Raw genomic sequence first — 20,842 nt, forward strand, 5'->3', positions numbered from 1 at the left:
AGTCAGACTTGCGACCACTGTGTTTTAGTGACGCACATATCCATCGCAAAGACCGAAGTGGGAAAATTTATTAGGGCCCGGGGTTGTATTTCAATTAGGCACAGTCTGCCAGTTTCTTTTTATTTTATGTTTATTTTTTTCATAACTCAGCGTCATCTCATCTGGCATAGTAGTGTGCTGTAATACTTGGCTAGAAAATAGCCATAGGAGAATACAAACGTCTTAATTACGCCTACAGTAGCGTTATATATATTTGATTTCTGGTTGATCTGCTGGTGGCTGTACTTGCTGCAGTGCATCTACTATCAAATTGGGAGCAATTTGGAGTCAGACTTGCGACCACTGTGTTTTAGTGACGCACATATCCATCGCAAAGACCGAAGTGGGAAAATTTATTAGGGCCCGGGGTTGTATTTCAATTAGGCACAGTCTGCCAGTTTCTTTTTATTTTACGTTTATTTTTTTCATAACTCAGCGTCATCTCATCTGGCATAGTAGTGTGCTGTAATACTTGGCTAGAAAATAGCCATAGGAGAATACAAACGTCTTAATTACGCCTACAGTAGCGTTATATATATTTGATTTCTGGTTGATCTGCTGGTGGCTGTACTTGCTGCAGTGCATCTACTATCAAATTGGGAGCAATTTGTAGTCAGACTTGCGACCACTGTGTTTTAGTGACGCACATATCCATCGCAAAGACCGAAGTGGGAAAATTTATTAGGGCCCGGGGTTGTATTTCAATTAGGCACAGTCTGCCAGTTTCTTTTTATTTTATGTTTATTTTTTTCATAACTCAGCGTCATCTCATCTGGCATAGTAGTGTGCTGTAATACTTGGCTAGAAAATAGCCATAGCAATAGGATAGCATCGTTTGGTTTTAAAAACTAAAAAACACAAAAAAAAAACAAAAAAAAAAAAAAAGGTAAAAAAAAAATACAAGTTATAACTCTCATTTTCAAAATGTTTAACCCGAGGGCTAGGGGTAGAGGACGAGGGCGGGGACGTGGGCGTCCAACTACTGCAGGGGTCAGAGGCCGTGGTCCTGGGCGGGGTGAGACACCACCTGCTTATGAGAGAGCAGGGGAACGCCGCAGAGCTACACTCCCTAGGTTCATGTCTGAAGTTACTGGGAATCGTGGTAGAGCACTGTTGAGGCCAGAACAGTGCGAACAGGTGATGTCGTGGATTGCCGACAATGCTTCGAGCAATTTGTCCACCAGTCAGTCTTCCACGCAGTCCACCCATGTCACCGAAATCGGCACTCCTCCAGCTCCTGCACCTCAGCCTCCTCCCCCCCAGTCTGCCCCCTCCCAGCAAAATTTGCCATTTGAACCGGCATACTCTGAGGAACTGTTTTCTGGACCCTTCCCACAGTCACAAACCACTTGTCCGGTTGCTGATGAGCAATTTTCCGATGCCCAGGTTTTCCACCAGTCGCAGTCTGTGGGTAATGATGACCTTGTTGACGTAGTGGAAGAAGTGTGTAAAGAGGTGTCCGACGATGAGGAGACACGGTTGTCAGACAGTGGGGAAGTTGTTGTCAGGGCAGGAAGTCCGAGGGGGGAGCAGACTGAGGGATCGGAGGATGATGAGGTGACAGACCCAAGCTGGGTTGAGAGGCCGGGTGAACACAGTGCTTCTGAGACGGAGGAGAGTCCTCGACCAGAACAGGTTGGAAGAGGCAGTGGTGGGGCCAGACGGAGAGGCAGGGCCAGAGCTGGTGCATCAGCGCCAAATGTGTCAACTAGTGAAGCTCCCGTGGCGAGGGCTCCTGCGGCGAGGGCTAGATTTTCAGAAGTCTGGAGGTTCTTTAAGGAAACACCGGATGACCGACGGACTGTGGTGTGCCACATTTGCCAAACCAGGATCAGCAGGGGTTCCACCACTACTAGCTTAACTACCACCAGTATGCGCAGGCATATGAATGCTAAACACCCCACTCAGTGGCAACAAGCGCGTTCACCTCTGGCCGTGCACACCACTGCTCCTTCCCCTGTGTCAGCTGATAGTCAGCCCCCTGCCCAGGACCCTGCCACAAAAACCCCATCGTCGCCTCCACGATCCTCCACAGCATCCACCAGCGTTCAGCTCTCCATACCCCAGACGCTGGAGCGGAAACGCAAATATAGTGCAACCCACCCGCACGCCCAAGCCCTTAATGTGCACATCTCCAGATTGCTAAGCCTGGAGATGCTGCCCTATAGGCTAGTAGAGACCGAGGCCTTTCGCAGCCTCATGGCGGCGGCCGCCCCTCGGTATTCGGTCCCCAGCCGCCACTACTTTTCCCGATGTGCCGTCCCAGCCCTGCACCAGCACGTGTCAGACAACATAATCCGTGCCCTGACCAACGCCGTTTCTGACAAGGTCCACCTGACCACGGACACGTGGACGAGTGCTGCCGTGCAGGGCCACTATATATCTCTGACGGCACATTGGGTTAACTTGGTGGAGGCTGGGACCGAGTGTGACCCTGCGGCTGGTCATATACTGCCGATGCCGAGGATTGCGGGGCCTACCTCGGTCCAGGTGTTTGAGGCCTACTATGCCTCCTCCTCCTCCCACCCCTCCTCCACCTCCTCCTCCGAACGACCATCCGTGGGCATGGCGCCATCAGTCGGTAGCTCTAGGCACAGCAGCAGTGCCGTCGCTAAGCGACAGCAGGCGGTGCTCAAACTGCTGAGCCTAGGCGATAAAAGGCACACCGCCCAAGAACTATTACAGGGCATCACGGCGCAGACTGATCTGTGGCTGGCACCGCTGAACCTGAAGCCAGGCATGGTTGTGTGTGACAACGGCCGTAACCTGGTGGCGGCTCTGCAACTCGGCAGACTGACACATGTGCCATGCCTGGCCCATGTGTTAAATCTGATAGTTCAGCGTTTCCTCAAGACATACCCCAATCTGTCTGATTTGCTCACGAAGGTGCGCCGCATCTGTGCGCATTTCAGGAAGTCCAGCACAGATGCTGCCACTCTCAGGGCAGCGCAGCGCCGCCTCCAACTGCCCGCTCACCGACTGTTGTGCGACGTGCCCACGAGGTGGAATTCAACACTGACCATGTTATCCAGAGTTTACCAGCAGCGCCGAGCGATTGTAGACTGCCAGATGTCAACTTCCACCAGAACTGGTAGTCAGGTCAGTCAGCTTCCTCAAGTCTACAATGAGGAGTGGACGTGGATGTCTGATATCTGTCAGGTGCTGAGTAACTTTGAGGAGTCAACACAGATGGTCAGTGGCGATGCCGCCATCATCAGCCTCACCATCCCGCTGCTTGGCCTGTTGAAAAACTCTCTGGTCAGCATGAAGTCGGAAGCTTTGCGCTCCTCACAAGAGACAGGGGAAGAAGATTCCCTTGTTGATAGCCAAAGCACCCTTAGGTCTGTTTCTCAGCGCATATCGGAGGAGGTGGAGGTGGAGGAGGATGAGGAGGAAGAGGAGGAGAATGTTGGCGAGACACAAGAGGGGACCATTGTTGAGTCCTACACTGTTGAGCGTGTATGGGCAGAAGAAGAGGAGTTGGAGGAGTTGGAGGAGGAGGAAATGGACAGTCAGGCCAGTGAGGGGAGTGAATTCTTACGCATTGGTACTCTGGCGCATATGGCAGATTTCATGCTAGGCTGCCTATCCCGTGACCCTCGCGTTCAAAGAATTTATTCCAGCACCGATTACTGGGTGTTCACTCTCCTGGACCCACGGTACAAGCAAAATCTTTCCACTCTCATCCCTGGAGAGGAAAGGAGTGTGAGAATGCATGAATACCAGCAGGCCCTGGTGCACAAGCTGAAACAGTATTTCCCTTCTGACAGCGCTAGCGGCAGAGTGCGTAGTTCTGCGGGACAAGTAGCGAGGGAGAGTAGGCGAGCAGGCAGCTTGTCCAGCACTGGCAAGGGTACGCTTTACAAGGCTTTTGCCAGCTTTATGTCACCCCAGCAAGACACTGTCACCTGTCCCCAGTCTCGGCAGAGTAGGGCTGATCTTTACAGAAAGATGGTGAGGGAGTACGTAGCTGACCATACCATCGTCCTAAATGATCACACAGCTCCCTACAACTACTGGGTTTCAAAGCTGGACATGTGGCACGAACTGGCGCTCTACGCCTTGGAGGTTCTTGCCTGCCCTGCCGCTAGCGTCTTGTCAGAGCGGGTTTTCAGTGCAGCTGGTGGCATCATCGCCGATAAGCGTACACGCCTGTCGACTGACAGCGCTGACAGGCTGACGCTTATCAAGATGAATAAAGCATGGATTTCTCCTAATTTCAAATCTCCAGCAGGTGAAGGAAGCTCAACCTGAATAATTTATCCACTCCTCCTCCTCCTCATTTTCCTCCTTCTCCTCCTCTTTCTACAGTAAAGCAGAGGAAACTGGCTGTTTTTTGACAGGGCCCACTGGCTCTAGGTATAGTACTTTATGCATTTAATTTTTCTGGAGGGCCACCGACACGGTCCTCTGTTTTAAACAATTTTTGGGAGTGCCACATACAGGCACTCAATCTATTCAATTTTTCTGGAGGGCCACCTTTCCGGTCCTCTGTTTTAAACAATTTTTTGGGACTGCCACATACAGGCACTCAATCTATTCCATTTTTCTGGAGGGCCACCTACCTGCTCCTCTGGTTTAAAAACTTTTTTGGACCGCCACATACAGGCACTCAATCTATTCCATTTTTCTGGAGGGCCACCTACCTGCTCCTCTGGTTTGAAAACTTTTTTGGACTGCCACATACAGGCACTCAATCTATTCCATTTTTCTGGAGGGCCACCTACCTGCTCCTCTGGTTTGAAACATTTTTTGGACTGCCACATACAGGCACTATCCAAATTGAATTGTCTCCATAGCAGCCTACACACGTTGTCTCCATTGCTACCTCCAAAAGTCGTCCATATAGCTGCCTCCATACATCGTCCCTTTATCAAACGAGGTTTGTCAGGCCGAAATTTGGGTTGTTTTCATGGATTCCACATCAAAGTTGTTAACTTTGTCGCCACCCTGCTGTGTTATCCACAAAATACACTGGCAAACTTTTACCATTTACGGATATTATTTCAGCGCTTCTTGCGCATCTGTTTACATTCCCCTCACCCGCCATATCCTAAACTTATAAGAACGCTACTACACTTGATCTTATACAAAAGGTTCTTAGAAGTGCTGTTTGGGGAGTAGCCTAGAGACAGGGGCTTGGATTGGCGAAAGCTCGCCTAGCAGCGGAGCGCCAGCTCCATGCGCATCATGCGCTTCTTGCGCATCTGTTTACATTCCCCTCACCTGCCATATCCCAAACTTATAAGAACGCTACTACACTTAACTTGGTGCAGGCTGGGACCGAGTCTGACCCTGGGGCTGGTCATATACTGCCGACGCAGAGGATTGCGGGGCCTACCTCGGTCCAGGTCTCAAAGGCCTACTATACCTCCAAATCCTCCCACCCCTCCTCCACCTCCTCCTCCTCCGAATTACCATCCGTGGGCATGGCGCCATCAGTCGGTAGCTCTAGGCACAGCAGCAGTGCCGTTGCTTAGCGACAGCAGGCGGTGCTCAAACAGCTGAGCCTAGGTGATAAAAGGCACACCGCCCAAGAGCTATTGCAGGGCATTCCACATCAAACTTGTTAACTTTGTCGCCACCCTGCTGTGTAAGCCACAAAATATACTGGCAAACTTTTTTCATTTACGGATATTATTTCAGCGCTTCTTGCGCAGATGTTTACATTCCCCTCACCCGCCATATCCCAAACTTATAAGAACGCTACTACACTTGATCTTATCCGAAAGGTTCTTAGAAGTGCTGTTTGGGGAGTAGCCTAGAGACAGGGGCTTGGATTGGCGAAAGCTCGCCTGGCAGCGGAGCGCCAGCTCCATGCCAAGAACCGACTAACATAGTTTTAACTGCAGCACCTTTAATCTACTACTAGTTCACTGCCTCCATACATCGTCCCCTTATCAAACGAGCTGTGTCAGGCAGAATTTTGGATTGTTTTCATGGCTTCCATGTTAACTTTGTCGCCACCCTGCTGTGTAATCCACAAAATATACTGGCAAACTTTTATCATGTACCAATATTATTTGAGCGCTTCTTGCTCACCTCCTTTGGTTCCTCTCTGCTACCCATTGGTTTGAAGCCTGAGTCCATTTAGGGTATGTCGCCATGCCACTCTCTAGCCTTCTGCTGCTGCCGCTGCCTCTGCATGCCGTCCCCTATAGTGTCAGGGTCAATTATTGGATGTTTTAGATGCTATCTAGCTTCATTCTGTCACTCTGTCATGGCCATGCTGTTGGCCATAATTTTGGCATAATGGTGCATTTAAGCAGCCTCAGAGGCATCCATGCATGCTGCCCCTGCTGTTTCCTGTCCATTTCCGTGGTGTTTCCATCCTTTTCTGAGGTTCCCAGGTGTTTGGCCAAGCTTCCCTGTGCAGAGCCTTGGTCCCCTTGAAAAATGCTCGAGTCTCCCATTGACTTCAATGGGGCTCGTTACTCGAAACGAGCACTCGAGCATCGGGAAAAGTTCGTCTCGAATAACGAGTACCCGAGCATTTTAGTGCTCGCTCATCTCTAATTATCACATTAATAAAAAAACATGGTAACTTATCAGGCATTCGTATTAACTGGAGCAAATCTGCATGCCTGTTTTTGAACCCAGACAGCTCCCTCGGCAAAACGATCGACCAACTCCCTGTAGTTGAGAACATGAGATATCTGGGGGTAATAGTAAGCAAAAATCTAGATGATTATATCTCTCTTAATATCAACCCTTTGATCCACAAAATAAGACAGAAAGTACTAGTGTGGAGAAAAATGAATTTACCCATGGCAGCCAGATTAGTTTTATTCAAGATGATTATTTTGCCCCAAATCCTTTTTAAGTACCAAAATAGTCCAGTAGTCATACCAAATAAGTATAGTAAAATAATGAATGCACTGTTAAGGGAACTTTTATGGGATGGGAACAGAGCACGTATAGCCTTAGAGAAATTATATTCACAAACAGACAAAGGAGGACTTGCTCTTCCGGACCTATCATCTTATTTTATAGCAGCACAGTGGCAAAATTTATTAGATAACGATACCTTCTTGATAAAACACATAATAGGGAAGAAACACAAAATTTTGGAGATCTACAACATATGATCACTGTTAGAAACGGGGGTTTTTTGGAATAAAGAATTTAAATCACTATATCCTATATTAAGGTTAATGCAATGGGTATGGGAAAGAACTAAGGATAAGATGCAATATAAGGGTTATTTGGATATATCACCTTTGTGGGGTTTCACAAATAGAAATTTAAAACCAAGTTCTGGATTGGGAAAGGGGTATTGAAGCAAGGAGTACTAAAATCCTTTGAAGACCTGACTGCAGAGTTTAATTTAAATATAAGGGATTGGTATGCTTACACACAACTTAGAAGTGCATACAAAGAATTTGTTAATAGGGAAAAATTCACCTTAGAAGATCACCCACTAAAGCTCTTCTTAAACCGCAAAATAAATAGAAAAGGTTTAATGGCACGCATATACAAATCACTTATGGAAAACCAAGCATCGCCCCCGGTTAAAGAGAGATATATGCAATGGAAAAAAGAGATCCCAGAGTTATCTATCGAAATATGGGTTGATGCTCTTGCAATGGTTAAACGCAGCACTAAAAATATGTCTCATATAATCTCTCAGTTATTCATATTATATGGTGTCCATTATACGCCGAAACGACTGAATCAATTAAAAAAAAATAAAGAGGAGAAATGCCCAAAATGTAATTTGTTTGAAACAGATTTGGTACATATGCTTTGGCGTTGCCCGAAATTGCATTTATATTGGAGTGAAGTTATAAGGAGGCTAGAGACAACATTTAATTGTAACATCCCGATAACTGAAAGTGTCTGTATCTTGGGATCAAAAATGGGAGTGATAGGCTCCCCGGACACAGTGATGTACGTAATCAAGGGCTTATTATTAGCAAGAAAGGTAATTTTATTTAAATGGAAAAGCAAAGGAGCTCCCAAATTGCAGGAGTGGGAAGGTAGAATGGATTTATTATTATATGCAGAACAACAGGAGGGAATAGGTAAAGGCATGGAGTCTGAAAAGATAAGGGAAGTATGGTTCGAAAGACCAGGTCTAAAATAAAATAAAATAGTCATAAATAATGTTTATGTTTTATGAAATGGCAAAACCTAGGGGTTAGGAGTATATTAACCATCATACTGAAGAGTCTTAATTATATATGTATCTCTTAGTCAGTTCATCGTCAACCACTTGGGGATGGGGAGGGTCGGGGTGGGCAATTGCAATGAAAAATATTAAGTTACTCATGATTGCATCTGTGAATGATGTAAACTGCTAACCACGTAAATGATGCAATTGTGTATGTGATTATATATTGTATGTTAAGATAATTTTGTAAAATAAAAATTTAAATTAAAAAAAAAAATTAAAAAAATTATAATATCAATATTCTTTATGAATGTTTCTATGTATTGCTTGTCATTACATCATTAACTGATTTGTAATCCCCAGTTGTAATTGGTATTTACCAGCGGGAGTTCCCTTCACATTGCATGACAAAGGTGCTACACTGAAACTCTGCCACTGCCTTTACATTTGGACCAGGAGTGCTGTTTTTTCTCCTACTTTAGATAGAACTGTGAAGTGTTCACTCCATATATTTACCTATTTGAAATCGAAAATCCGTGTACCAATCTTTGGGGTATTCAGCAACAAAAACCATGCAGTGACTTTGTAAGAAACCATTGTAAAAACAAAATACCACAGCCATAACTACTATGTATAATGGTATAGGGACTCCTCTTGTAAAAGTAGAATAGATAAATGTCCTGAAAAAAATGAAAGTTATAAAGTAAGGAAATGACTAAAGAAACAACCTAATAAATAGGCAAAAACTACAGTATATGCATATGTTATTTTCTATATTGATAGAAGTCTATATAAAAAATGCACACATTAATGGGTCACATAACTTACCATATACAGATTAGTAAATGCAACAGAGACCCACAGATACTGCACATCACAATCATGAGGGGTTGTTCAGTAGCATCAATTGAAGATCATTGCACTTGCGCCACTGGGCTATACCCATTGCATGTGTAGGCATCCTATACTTTGCACTGCTGCTTCACATTGTGACATAAGGATAAGTCTGTGCTCCTAATAAAGGAAACCTACCATAAATATCAATCATAAACCTGGGGCATTTACTTATAGATCCAGGCACTGACTGTGGTAATCTTCATACATTTGTTATCATGGCCTCCTTCCTTCTGAAATCAACTAATGAGCCAGAAGGGTGTGTTACCAGAGCCACTCTATAATGCAGCTTCACAGGCTCCCTCAGCACTTCTCCTCTCCCTCTTCCTGATGTTATTTCACTGCAGCAAAGGACGATGGGGAGGACGGGGGGGGAGTGCTTCTGCACAATGTAACAACCAGTGAAGCTGCAGCTAAAAGGGGCTCTGGTGGCTATTAAGCATAATTTTAAAAGTTGATTTTAGAAGGAAGGAGATCATGGATAACAAATATAAGAAAATGACCACAGTCACACTGCCCGGATCTATGGTTTATCATGCCTGATTTTGATGGTAGATTTCCTTTACTGACCCCAATGTTGCACCGCTATGGATTGGAAGGCATTTTCTTTGTGGTAGACTCTTTAAATAGTCAAGTAAATATAAGTAAATGTAATAAACTTAATATTATATGTTACCAACAAAAATGTCTTTTTGCTAGTGCTCTGGATTCGTGGTCATGGAATCAGAGTCAGTAACCATGAACCAGCTTCACAGCTCTATGAAAATAAGAAGTTGCAAGAGACCCTTCCACGTTATCAACTCAAAAAGTCTGATATCACTTTTAAATGCCATGAATTCCTGCTTGACTCAGGAGAAATATAGGGTAAGGCTACATTCACACGACCGTATAGGGAACGTACACTCACCGGCCACTTTATTAGGTACACCATGCTAGTAACGGGTTGGACCCCCTTTTGCCTTCAGAACTGCCTCAATTCTTCGTGGCATAGATTCAACAAGGTGCTGGAAGCATTCCTCAGAGATTTTGGTCCATATTGACATGATGGCATCACACAGTTGCTGCAGATTTGTCGGCTGCACATCCATGATGCGAATCTCCCGTTCCACCACATCCCAAAGATGCTCTATTGGATTGAGATCTGGTGACTGTGGAGGCCATTTGAGTACAGTGAACTCATTGTCATGTTCAAGAAACCAGTCTGAGATGATTCCAGCTTTATGACATGGCGCATTATCCTGCTGAAAGTAGCCATCAGATGTTGGGTACATTGTGGTCATAAAGGGATGGACATGGTCAGCAACAATACTCAGGTAGGCTGTGGCATTGCAACGATGCTCAATTGGTACCAAGGGGCCCAAAGAGTGCCAAGAAAATATTCCCCACACCATGACACCACCACCACCAGCCTGAACCGTTGATACAAGGCAGGATGGACCCATGCTTTCATGTTGTTGACGCCAAATTCTGACCCTACCATCCGAATGTCGCAGCAGAAATCGAGACTCATCAGACCAGGCAACGTTTTTCCAATCTTCTACTGTCCAATTTCAATGAGCTTGTGCAAATTGTAGCCTCAGTTTCCTGTTCTTAGCTGAAAGGAGTGGCACCCGGTGTGGTCTTCTGCTGCTGCCGTAGCCCATCTGCCTCAAAGTTCGACGTACTGTGCGTTCAGAGATGCTCTTCTGCCTTCCTTGGTTGTAACGGGTGGCGATTTGAGTCACTGTTGCCTTTCTATCAGCTCGAACCAGTCTGCCCATTCTCCTCTGACCTCTGGCATCAACAAGGCATTTCCGCCCACACAACTGCCGCTCACTGGATGTTTTTTCTTTTCGGACCATTCTCTGTAAACCCTAGAGATGGTTGTGCGTGAAAATCCCAGTAGATCAGCAGTTTCTGAAATACTCAGACCAGCCCTTCTGGATCCAACAACCATGACACGTTCAAAGGCACTCAAAGCACCTTTCTTCCCCATACTGATGCTCGGTTTGAACTGCTGGTTTGAGATTGTCTTGACCATGTCTACATGCCTAAATGCACTGAGTTGCCGCCATGTGATTGGCTGATTAGAAATTAAGTGTTAACGAGCAGTTGGACGGTGTACCTAATAAAGTGGCCGGTGAGTGTATATACGGCGATGTATATATGTCCCCCATACATGGCAATGGGCACACAGAGCCATACAGGAGCAGTACCGTGCAGCACACATGCAGAATCATACCGTTCCGTAGCCGGTAGAAAGATAGGACATGTCCCATCTTTCGCCGGAAAACGGCAGCGTGCGACATATATTGCTATGGAGAGGGGCGGGGGTGAGCGGCGCTCATCCCCTCCTCTCTCTGGCGCTGACATGTGCCATCAGCTCTACGGAACGGAGGGCACACGTTAATGTGAATGTAGCCTAGATATCATGGTAACACATTTGGACAGAGACAATATCACAAGGAAGGATAGCTTTGGTCCCTTTTTTCTACCAGACAATAAGAGATGATCACCTACAGAGATGCTCCCCAGACCACATTTTCAGAGATGGCAGCATTAAGCTCTGCTTATGTTCTTTAGGATAGGGTTGGGAGTTACTGCTTTATACAAATATGTGAAACGGTGAGCACAGCCTAGGGCAGGGGTCAGGAACCTTTTTGACTGAGAGAGCCACGAACGCCCCATATTTTAAAATGTTATACTTTAAGAGCCGTACCATATGCACATGCCCCCCCCAGTACATAGGTAGTCCCAGTGTCACGCGTGCCCCTGCTATCTAGGTCTCTGATTGCAGGCACACCCGTGCCCCTCTCTGTGGCAGCACCCCTTTCCGACCTCACTCAAGCCACCACTTTCCGGCTCCCGTCCCGGCTGTCCAGCACGCGCTGGCACCCGTGAATTTAAAGACCCAGTGCGCCGCTGATTGGTGCTGCCCACTTCCTGGATTCCTATAAAGACCAGCGGCTACTAGATAGGCAGCCACAGCTCACACCCCCAGTATATAGGGGCACATACTCCGAGTAGATAGGTAGCCACAGCTCACGCCCCCAGTATATAGGTAGCCCCAGCACATGCCCCCAAGTAGATAAGTAGCCCCAGCACATGTCCTCAAGTAGATAGGTAGCCCCAGCACATGCCCTTACCAGCGCTACCTGCAGCCAGCTCCTCATTGCTCCCACGCTCTTCTTTGACCCAGGCTTAGACGATGGCGGCAATGGGTTGTACAAAGGATGTAGGCAGCGGTAACATCGCTGCCTGTGTCCAGTGATCAGTCTAAGAGACACACAGCAGCCATCACTGTCTGAGAGCCAGATGCAGCCAACAAAAGAGCCGTATATATGGCTCCCGAGGCATAGGTTCCAAATGCAATTGAAAGTAGACATACGGCTCTATAAAAAAAACATTTAACAATATTTTTTGAAGTCTATAGATTATACATATGCAACATCCCTGCCAATGCATGGGCAGAGGAGTAGTTGCGAATAAGCCCCTTGTACTATCCAGTACATATAGAGGTAATTGTGCAGCGGTAGATACTGCCTGGCTAGGCAAGGGTTAATATTGTTTGAAGTTTATCATCCAATGATGTTCCACTATTGTAACTGGAGTGTGATTGGAGAGTGCGATCACCTAACCAGGGATTAACAAAAGCCTTAGTCAGGGGAGGAGTTAAGTTAGTGAGAAGAGGAGAGAGTTCCAGAACCTCCTGAGAGGAGGGGGCCAGGGCTCTGTGTAAAGAGCACACCTGCTACTAGCCAAGAGTGAGAGACCTTGTATCAGTCCACCTTCAGGTCTCTGGCTGAATCTGATCTTCTTTTAGTTTCTTATGTCCTGGTATTTAAAATGATGCACATGAGCCTGAGGGGGTCTATAGATGTTAATGGAACCTTGAACCCCTCAGACTCATTAGCATAATTTTAAGAAACTTTTTTTTTCTTAAAACCAGGGCATAAGAAGCTTAAAGAGGAGCAGATCCTGTCAGAGGCCGCACACACCAGTATGTCAGTGTGCTGGGTTTACAATCCTTCATCCTGGTGGTAGGTGTCCTTTAAATTTCATTTTTGCCTGAACCCATGCATCTCTCGCTTTAGTGTTCTGTATAAAGGATGAAAAGGCCATACAAAGTTAAAAAAAATGTTGATCTACCATTAAAATCAAGCATGATAAACCAGTGACACTCATACATCCAGGTCCCATTACTGTGGCAATCTTCTTATATTTGTTATCCATTGATTTCTTCTAAAATCAACTTTTATAATTATACTAATGAGCCAGAGGGGCTCCAATGAGCGTATCCAGGGCTCCTCAGTTCTGTATATGAGCCGAACATATTTCACCCTCCCACAGCTCTCTCCCTCATCCCTCTGCCTGTTTCATCTAGCAGCATTAAGAAGTGCAGTGGGAGAGGAGACCTGCTCTGCTCATTGTAACAGCGAGTGAAAAGACATGAGCTTCTGTTACTCCACTGCGCGGGGTTCTATGCAGAGCTGATAGGTCCACTACATTGGACTGTAACAGAGTAATATGGTTGGTATGGCCCTGTTATTTCATTGTACAGTGCTTCTTGTAAACCCCAGGAAGGCACCATGCCACACTACCCACAGAACATCTTATAAGAAAGACAATGCTGCTTACCCTGAGGATCTGGTTACACATGGCACTTGCATTATGTTTAGAAACCTTAATGCAAGCTCTGGGGTGGTCGTCAGTGGAAATGTATAAAATTGGTAAATGCAAGACAATGGGTGCTGGTTTCTGATCACATGGGTTTCACTGGTCACCCACATGCAATAGGGCTGAGCCCATAAACACAATGCAAGGGCCCAGGGTCGCCGTACCCAAAGGGTGTAGGTACAAAGTGCGTTCTTGGACCATTTTGAAACTGACTGACAACGCATGCATTTTTGTATGTTTACCATGCGTTTGGCTGGTTTGAATCTATTTATCTTCATTTCTAGAAGTACATGCATTTTCAGTCCGTTTAAAAATGGCTCAAGAACTGTCCAAGAACGCACTGTGTGACAGAACCCTAAGGGTGGGTTCACAAGTTTAGTTTTTCAGATTTAGTATTTGATTTCCAAACCAGGAGTGAAAAATAAGAGTATAAGATTGCTAACCCAACATTAACACGTTCGTAAATATCATGTTATCGGTTACATTTAAAGGCTGCACGTTATCGGTTGAATATAAAGGTGAATGTTAACTGCTGTTTAATGCGGCAAATCTCTCTCCAGCTGGTGCAATTTCTCTTGAAACACATGCGATAGACGCAGCTTGTAAGTGCACCCTAACTTAACTCTGCGGACAGGAGAGACAGAGGTTTTTTTGGTTAAATATTAGTTGAGTGGTTGTCTATTTAGCCCCTTTCTATTTGTATTATCAATTTCTTGTGGTTGATATATTTCTGGTGACTTAAGGAGAGACAGAATAGCGGGATGTCGAGAGGGACCGCAGAGGTATGTAAATGTTTAATTTGTTTTAAGTAGCCCCCTCTCAGCCACCAACGGTTTTTTTACGGTCTCGGACAACCCCTTTAACATGTTTTGTATATGTATTGTTAACAGAATTGTAATTAGGCAAATCTCTTCTCAGCTGTGATGTGTTTGAAAATGCATGCGTTAATGTCGTGTGTGAACGCACCCTGAGGTACAGTAAAAATAAACACTTATAGGATGCATTCATATGCTGGTAACGTTGCGCTCATCTACCAATGGAGGGATGAGGGGTGCTCACCACTCCCACCTCCTTCTCCAGGCCCTGTGCTTGCCCAGGAACTGGTCCAGGCCACCACAAGGCCATGGGAATGTACCATTTATGTACAGAATACATATCCACTCATACACGTGGAGTATATATAGAAAAACACTCATATATACATAATATACATGCACACACCAGGGAATTTTTTGTACGCTGGCATATGATGCAAGCAACGCCACCTCTGTCATAGCAGATACATTATGAGACCTCATAATGAATCTGTAGGGCGACTGAGCCGCTGGAAAGACTAGGCCAGGCTCAGTAGTTTTGCGTAAAAAACCTGTAAACATTCACGGCTGAGAAAGTACGCAGGCACAGGGCAGGACTCCCCGTGATAAGCCAACAAGATGTGCCCCCTTATTCCCACATGGTGTGGAGGTGGTGTAGTGTCAAGAATAATCAAAATATCAGTGCAATTATTTCAGTGCTTCTATGCCAGAAACTGCTGTAGATGAACTACTAAATCTCTCCCGCAGTACTGGATATGTACAGAATATATATAAACTGATAGACATACAGTATATAAATCGACTTATACACACAATATAAATATATATTGTGTGTATGAGTACAGTACAGTTTATATAAACTCATATACATATAGTATATACATCTACTCATACACACGGATATATGTACAGAATATGTATCAACTCATATATGTCACTCCCGGGTCACGCTTCACAGCTGCCCCGGTCCCCCGGCTTCTTACTTACCCCGTCCCGTTCCCACGCCGACTCCGGCAGCACGGCGCACGCGTCCCTGCCTCCTACGGTGCGTGCGCTACCTAATTGGCGCTGGCCATTCTCACTAAACTATTTAAACCTGCCTCTTCCTGTGTCTCTTGCCGTATCTTTGTGCCTCACAGCCTGAGAGAAAGCTATTCTGCTATTTGCCTACGATTCCTGCGTTCCTGTGTCTCCTGCGTTCCAGTGTCTCCTGCGTTCCTGAGTCCCTCCGTGTTCCAGTGTTACCTGAGCTCCTCCGTGTTACCGTGTACCAGTGTTCCTCCGTGCTGCTGTCCTGTGTGCTGTGTTCCCGTACCCTTCTGCTTGGACCTCCTGTTGCTGACTCTGGACCGGACTCTGACGTTGCACCTCTGCCACCTGCCCTGACCTTCTGCCTGGACTTTGACCACGAGATTGTCTGCCGTCACTGTACTATAACCTTGGCTGCCACTGCAGACAAGTCACACCTGAGGAACGACCTGGTGGTACCACGCCACAGCTTGTCCAACCCGCCTTGCGGCGGGCTCTAGTGAAAACCGGGTACCACTTAGACTCCGGTCCCAGGTAGTGGCTTGAGTCATCGTCTGCAGTGGTTCAGAGGAGCCACACCTGCAAGCCTGACAATATACAGAATATACATTATATATACTCAGGATAACAAAATAACACATTCTCTAATTCACAGTAATTAACAATAATACAGCATTTCACAGATATCATTCCAACCTGCCTCTATCAGTCCTGGTGTTTACAATTTTAGTTGCCTTTGATCCAGACCGTAAATCTTCTGACTATGGTCAGATTTTTCTCATGAATAGCTTATCTTAGCTGCACACTGCAGTGATCTCTGCCTTCTTGCTCTCCCCCCCCCCCCCCCCCCCTGCATTAAAAGACCAGCTCAGACACAGGCAATTCCTGGCAGCAAGCAGCATGCAGAGACTTTCTCTAATAGCTACAGGCAAGATAAGGTCTTTATAGCAGAGCTGACAGTGTGTGTTATAGGTGAGTTAGCAGAACTAAGAGTGTCATTGTGTATTATATCCATCTCATCTTATGTCATCATCTCTGATTGGTCTCATCATCTGATCTCTGTATCCTGATAATATAAGCACGTCAGCATACAGCTTTTTATAGCACAGAGGAATCATGTCTGCTTAAAGAGTCCCAGCCCACACTCTGGAATTTTACATTGGCCATCACCGAGTACTAGGAGCTAAAACAGCAACAAAAATGAGTATAATTGTAGGGGTTAATAATGATCTTTATTGTGATAACATTACTAGGGGAATAAAATCTGAGAACTTTCTTTCATGGGCAAAACCCGTGTCCTGTGGCATGAAGAATGTACAGAGTCCCCACTGTTGGGGAAGGAACTCCTTACATGATAGCGATCTATAATGTAAAGAGTTCCTGCTTCCTAGCTGAACAGCAGTGCTAACTGTGTAAACATGATTACAGTCTTGGTTCTGCTGTTTAATAAAGAAGCAGGATCATAGATTGGCAATATGTAAGGAGTTCCTTCCCTGTCGGTCAGTGGCACATGACTCTGCACGGTCCGTGTTTAATGGACTGACAACAGCAGTGGGAATCTGCCCTAATTTATAGCCATCTTTTTATTTCAAACGTTTGTTTCTGTTACCGTAATTTTATCAATGCAAATAAATTTATTGGGGGTGATGTTTTTTTGTGTAGAGTTGTTTTGGCGCAGTTGTGGTGCAAATGCTGTTTTGCTACTTTCCATTGCGCATAGAATAGGACAATGTGAAGTCACTTTGACATAGACCCTGCTTGCAAGTCTTCACAATAGGACTGAATTCATGTATTGCGACTTTACATTTTGGTACTAAGTGACTCCAATCCCCACCCTGGTCTTTCTTTGAGTAGGATCACATCAGCTGGCTGCCAAACATGTAATGAACAGATTTTTCTTATAGTTTAGTACTCCACCACCTAACAGTCTTAACATTAACATTATTTTAATGAGTATGTGTTTAAATGAATAAAATGGATGTATTGTTGGCGAAATAATTCATCTGAGTAACATGTTAAAGATTGCACCCATGTGTCACTTTTTGTTTTCTCATCCTCAGGTATCTTGCACACGTGTGCTACGCCTGGGCCAGTACCTGGGCGTATCACACATTCAGCTGGAGAGCCCTGCTCAACCCTCCACTCTCCATAGGGACATCGGTTTCCCGGTCGTACTTACAGGAAAAGATAGATATCTTTCTGCTTGGAGCGGTAGAGTGCAGTGACACATGTGTGAGGTCACTGTCCTGCAGCCAGGTGGATATCTGATATATATCCCCACAACATTCGTGTGAATGGGGCCTTAATGTAATTTAGTATATTTGTCTACCACATGATACTGCCAGAACATTCGTGTGAATGGGGCCTTAATGTAATTTAGTATATTTGTCTACCACATGTACAGTATACTGCCAGAATTTATGGATAAGATATATTTTGGAGTGCTAGTGGACAAGGATCCATAAATCTAGAAGGTATTTGGTACTGCAACATGTCATAAAATCTTTTATGTAGGTCAAATGCAGTTTTTGTGATATTACATAGTATAGTAATTTATATTTGTTTGAGGTTCTTATCCATCAATACCTGTTTCTATACTTTGCCCTGTGCTTTTGTTATATTAAGATGTTTGAAAGCTTTGTGCAAATGTTAACAACTATGTATTGGTTAAACTTTCTTCAAAAGGTCATTTCTTTAAACTTTGATGGCTGTAACCTTTAATAACAATAATGGAGACGCATGAAAACATGCTGCTAGTCTGTCATCTACAAACCTTGACTTTGACTCAGAAGTTCTTTTTGATCTATGCTGAATTGTTTTTCTGTGATGTTTGTTTCGGCGCTGTGACCAATGCAAGTGACCACTCTTGCGAGTCTTAAACAATTAGTTAGAGTAAGATTTTTGAAGTTGCGCTTCATTAACATTGACATTGTTGAGTTAGTACATGTATGGTCTCGTGTCCAAATATATGTAATATTTATGCTTCACCTGTTTAGATTTTTTTTCTACATTTTGCTATTGGTAACTACTCCATGTGAAGCCACCGAGGGATTTTAATATAAGAAAAACATTGTTGTGGGTTATGTGAAAAGATCCTGGTTGTGTTTAGCTTGGATATGAAAGAGTGCAATGGCTTCTTTCATTTTCTGTGGACTTTTGTCACGGGTGCTCCCGCGATCCATGTCGCGGATCGCGGGTACACCCGTGCTCCGCTGCCTGCCGGTCCCCATGTGCCTGCCCTTACTTACCTCTCCTGGCTCCTGTCTGTGCTCCAGCTCCCGGCGTGTAGGCCGCACACCTCCTTGCCTGCACTCCCACTCTCTCCGCGTGCGCGCGGACTTCTCAAGCCTTAAAGGGCCAGTGTCCTCCTGATTGGCTCCTGCTAATCCGGCACGACCTTATAATCCGGCACCTCCCTTCTATCCCTGCCGGATCTTCTCCTAGGATCTCCTATGGTTTCCATGCCTGGCTTCCCTAAGCCGTTCCTGTGGAAGAGAAAGCCCTTTAGCGTTTCCAGACGCTTTCCTGTGTGTTTCCAGCGTGTTTCTAGCGTTTCCAGACGCCCCCGTGTCTCCTGTCTCCAGCATTCCCATACGCTCCTGGTGTTACTATCTCCAGCGTTACCAGTGTTTCTCCGTGTTCCTCTCTCCAGCGTTACCAGGGTACCTCCATGTGCTCCTGCCATCCTGTCTCAAGTCTTCAGTTTACCTCCGTGCTTCCTACTGTGCCTCCCAGGGTTCCAGTCCAGCAGTGTCTGCAGTCCGTGCCAGTGTTACCAGTGTTCCTCTGTGTTGCTGCTGTCATCCCAGGCTTGGACTGTTTCCTGCATATCCCTGTACCTTGGCAGCCACCGCAGGCCTCATACCATCTCCTGCGGTGGTCCAGAGGGTCCACTGGTCCACAGACTCCTCTCTCCGGACTCTTCACATAGAGACTTTTAGTTCTGTTGTCTGTGTGACCCGTTACAACTTTGTTTGTGAAATTTTTATGAGGGGAACATATGGCTCTGTTATATACAGGGGCAAAGTGTGTAGAACCATTTTTAAGGTACCATAGTTTGCACTATTTTATTCAAGGGGAACAGTTTTTGTTACTAATCTTCAGTAACATGAATTAGGCCCGTTCCACACTTGCGAGTGTGATGCGATGAACTCGCATCACACTCGCAACGCAAGCTGCCAGGAACGCACAGCCCGAACACTGCACCGTGGAAGTGAACTCAGCATGTCAGTTCACTCCCGCGGTGCAGCGTTCGGGCCGTGCGTTCCCGGCAGCTTGCGTTGCGAGTTCGCAAGTGTGGAACGGGCCTAAGAGTTAGCGTTGCAGGTGAGGATGTACTCCAGAATCAACAGGCTAAGCTTGGAAAAGGGAAATTGTAGCTCCAAAAAGTTTGCATGGCACTCTGCACCAGTTAAAGAAGTGAAGATGAAGATGATAAAGTTAAAGATGTTGTGTCATAACAAACATTTATGCAGGTCAAACATCTGCACCTATGCTCCATTTACAACCCTTTACGTGCAGAATTTTGGGTCACGTCAGGTTTAGTGCAGCGAGCGCCACAAAAATGTGTCTTGGAAGTTTAGGGGGTATGGTATTTTTTCTGAATGAGTAACGGGGTTGTCCATTTCCACAAATAATTGATATTGTTTGTGTAATGAAATACTGTATGCATTAATTCCTCAGAGCTTGCTGTCTATCTATAGAAAGATTCTATGTTTACTTCTAGTAGATCGAAATCTCTCCATGGTCTTGTGATGGATAAGCAGGTGCATGAACCATTATATCACACAACCCTATGTGACAATAACGGCTAACAAATTGTGTGTTCATCACAAGATTTCCTTAGATTTCCTTCTACTGGAAGTAAACATAGAATCTTCATATAGTAGGACAGCAAGCAGAGATCTAGAAAACTGTGAGGAAATGGATACAGAAAGTATATTGGAAAACTGTATAACTTTTCCTTACACAAACAATATCAATTATTTGCTGAAAGTGGACAACCCCTTTAAGAGCTGAACTATTTTATCTTATTGTTAAACCTGCAGTGGTCCCATGGCAAGGGTAATGGTAAACGGCACTGTCTCAGAGGGATTTCAAGTAACAAGAGGCACCCGTCAAGCCGTCAAGGATGTCCCCTATCTCCCCTTTTATTTGATTTATTTATTGAACCCCTTATGTGTTTAATTAGGGCCGACCCTGATATATTAGGCTTTGGCTGTGAGAGGGAGGCAGATAAAATCTTCTTATATGCGGATGACATTCTGCTATGTTTAGGGAAATCCAATAAATCTAT

At 45.3% G+C, this 20,842-nt stretch overlaps 1 protein-coding gene across 3 annotated transcripts in view; it reads right to left on the bottom strand.

Moving 5' to 3' along the window:
* The window catches only part of SRD5A2 (steroid 5 alpha-reductase 2), a 40,386-nt gene that overhangs the window by 13,743 nt on the left and 5,801 nt on the right, over positions 1-20,842 (bottom strand). For all 3 annotated transcript variants that reach the window (XM_072140996.1, XM_072140997.1, XM_072140995.1), the window contains exon 3: positions 8,669-8,832. In XM_072140996.1, coding sequence (XP_071997097.1) covers positions 8,669-8,832 — 164 coding nt within the window. The remainder of the gene's footprint in view (positions 1-8,668; positions 8,833-20,842) is intronic.

This window comes from Engystomops pustulosus, chromosome 3, assembly GCF_040894005.1.
Source record: "Engystomops pustulosus chromosome 3, aEngPut4.maternal, whole genome shotgun sequence".
Classification (NCBI taxonomy): domain Eukaryota; kingdom Metazoa; phylum Chordata; class Amphibia; order Anura; family Leptodactylidae; genus Engystomops; species Engystomops pustulosus.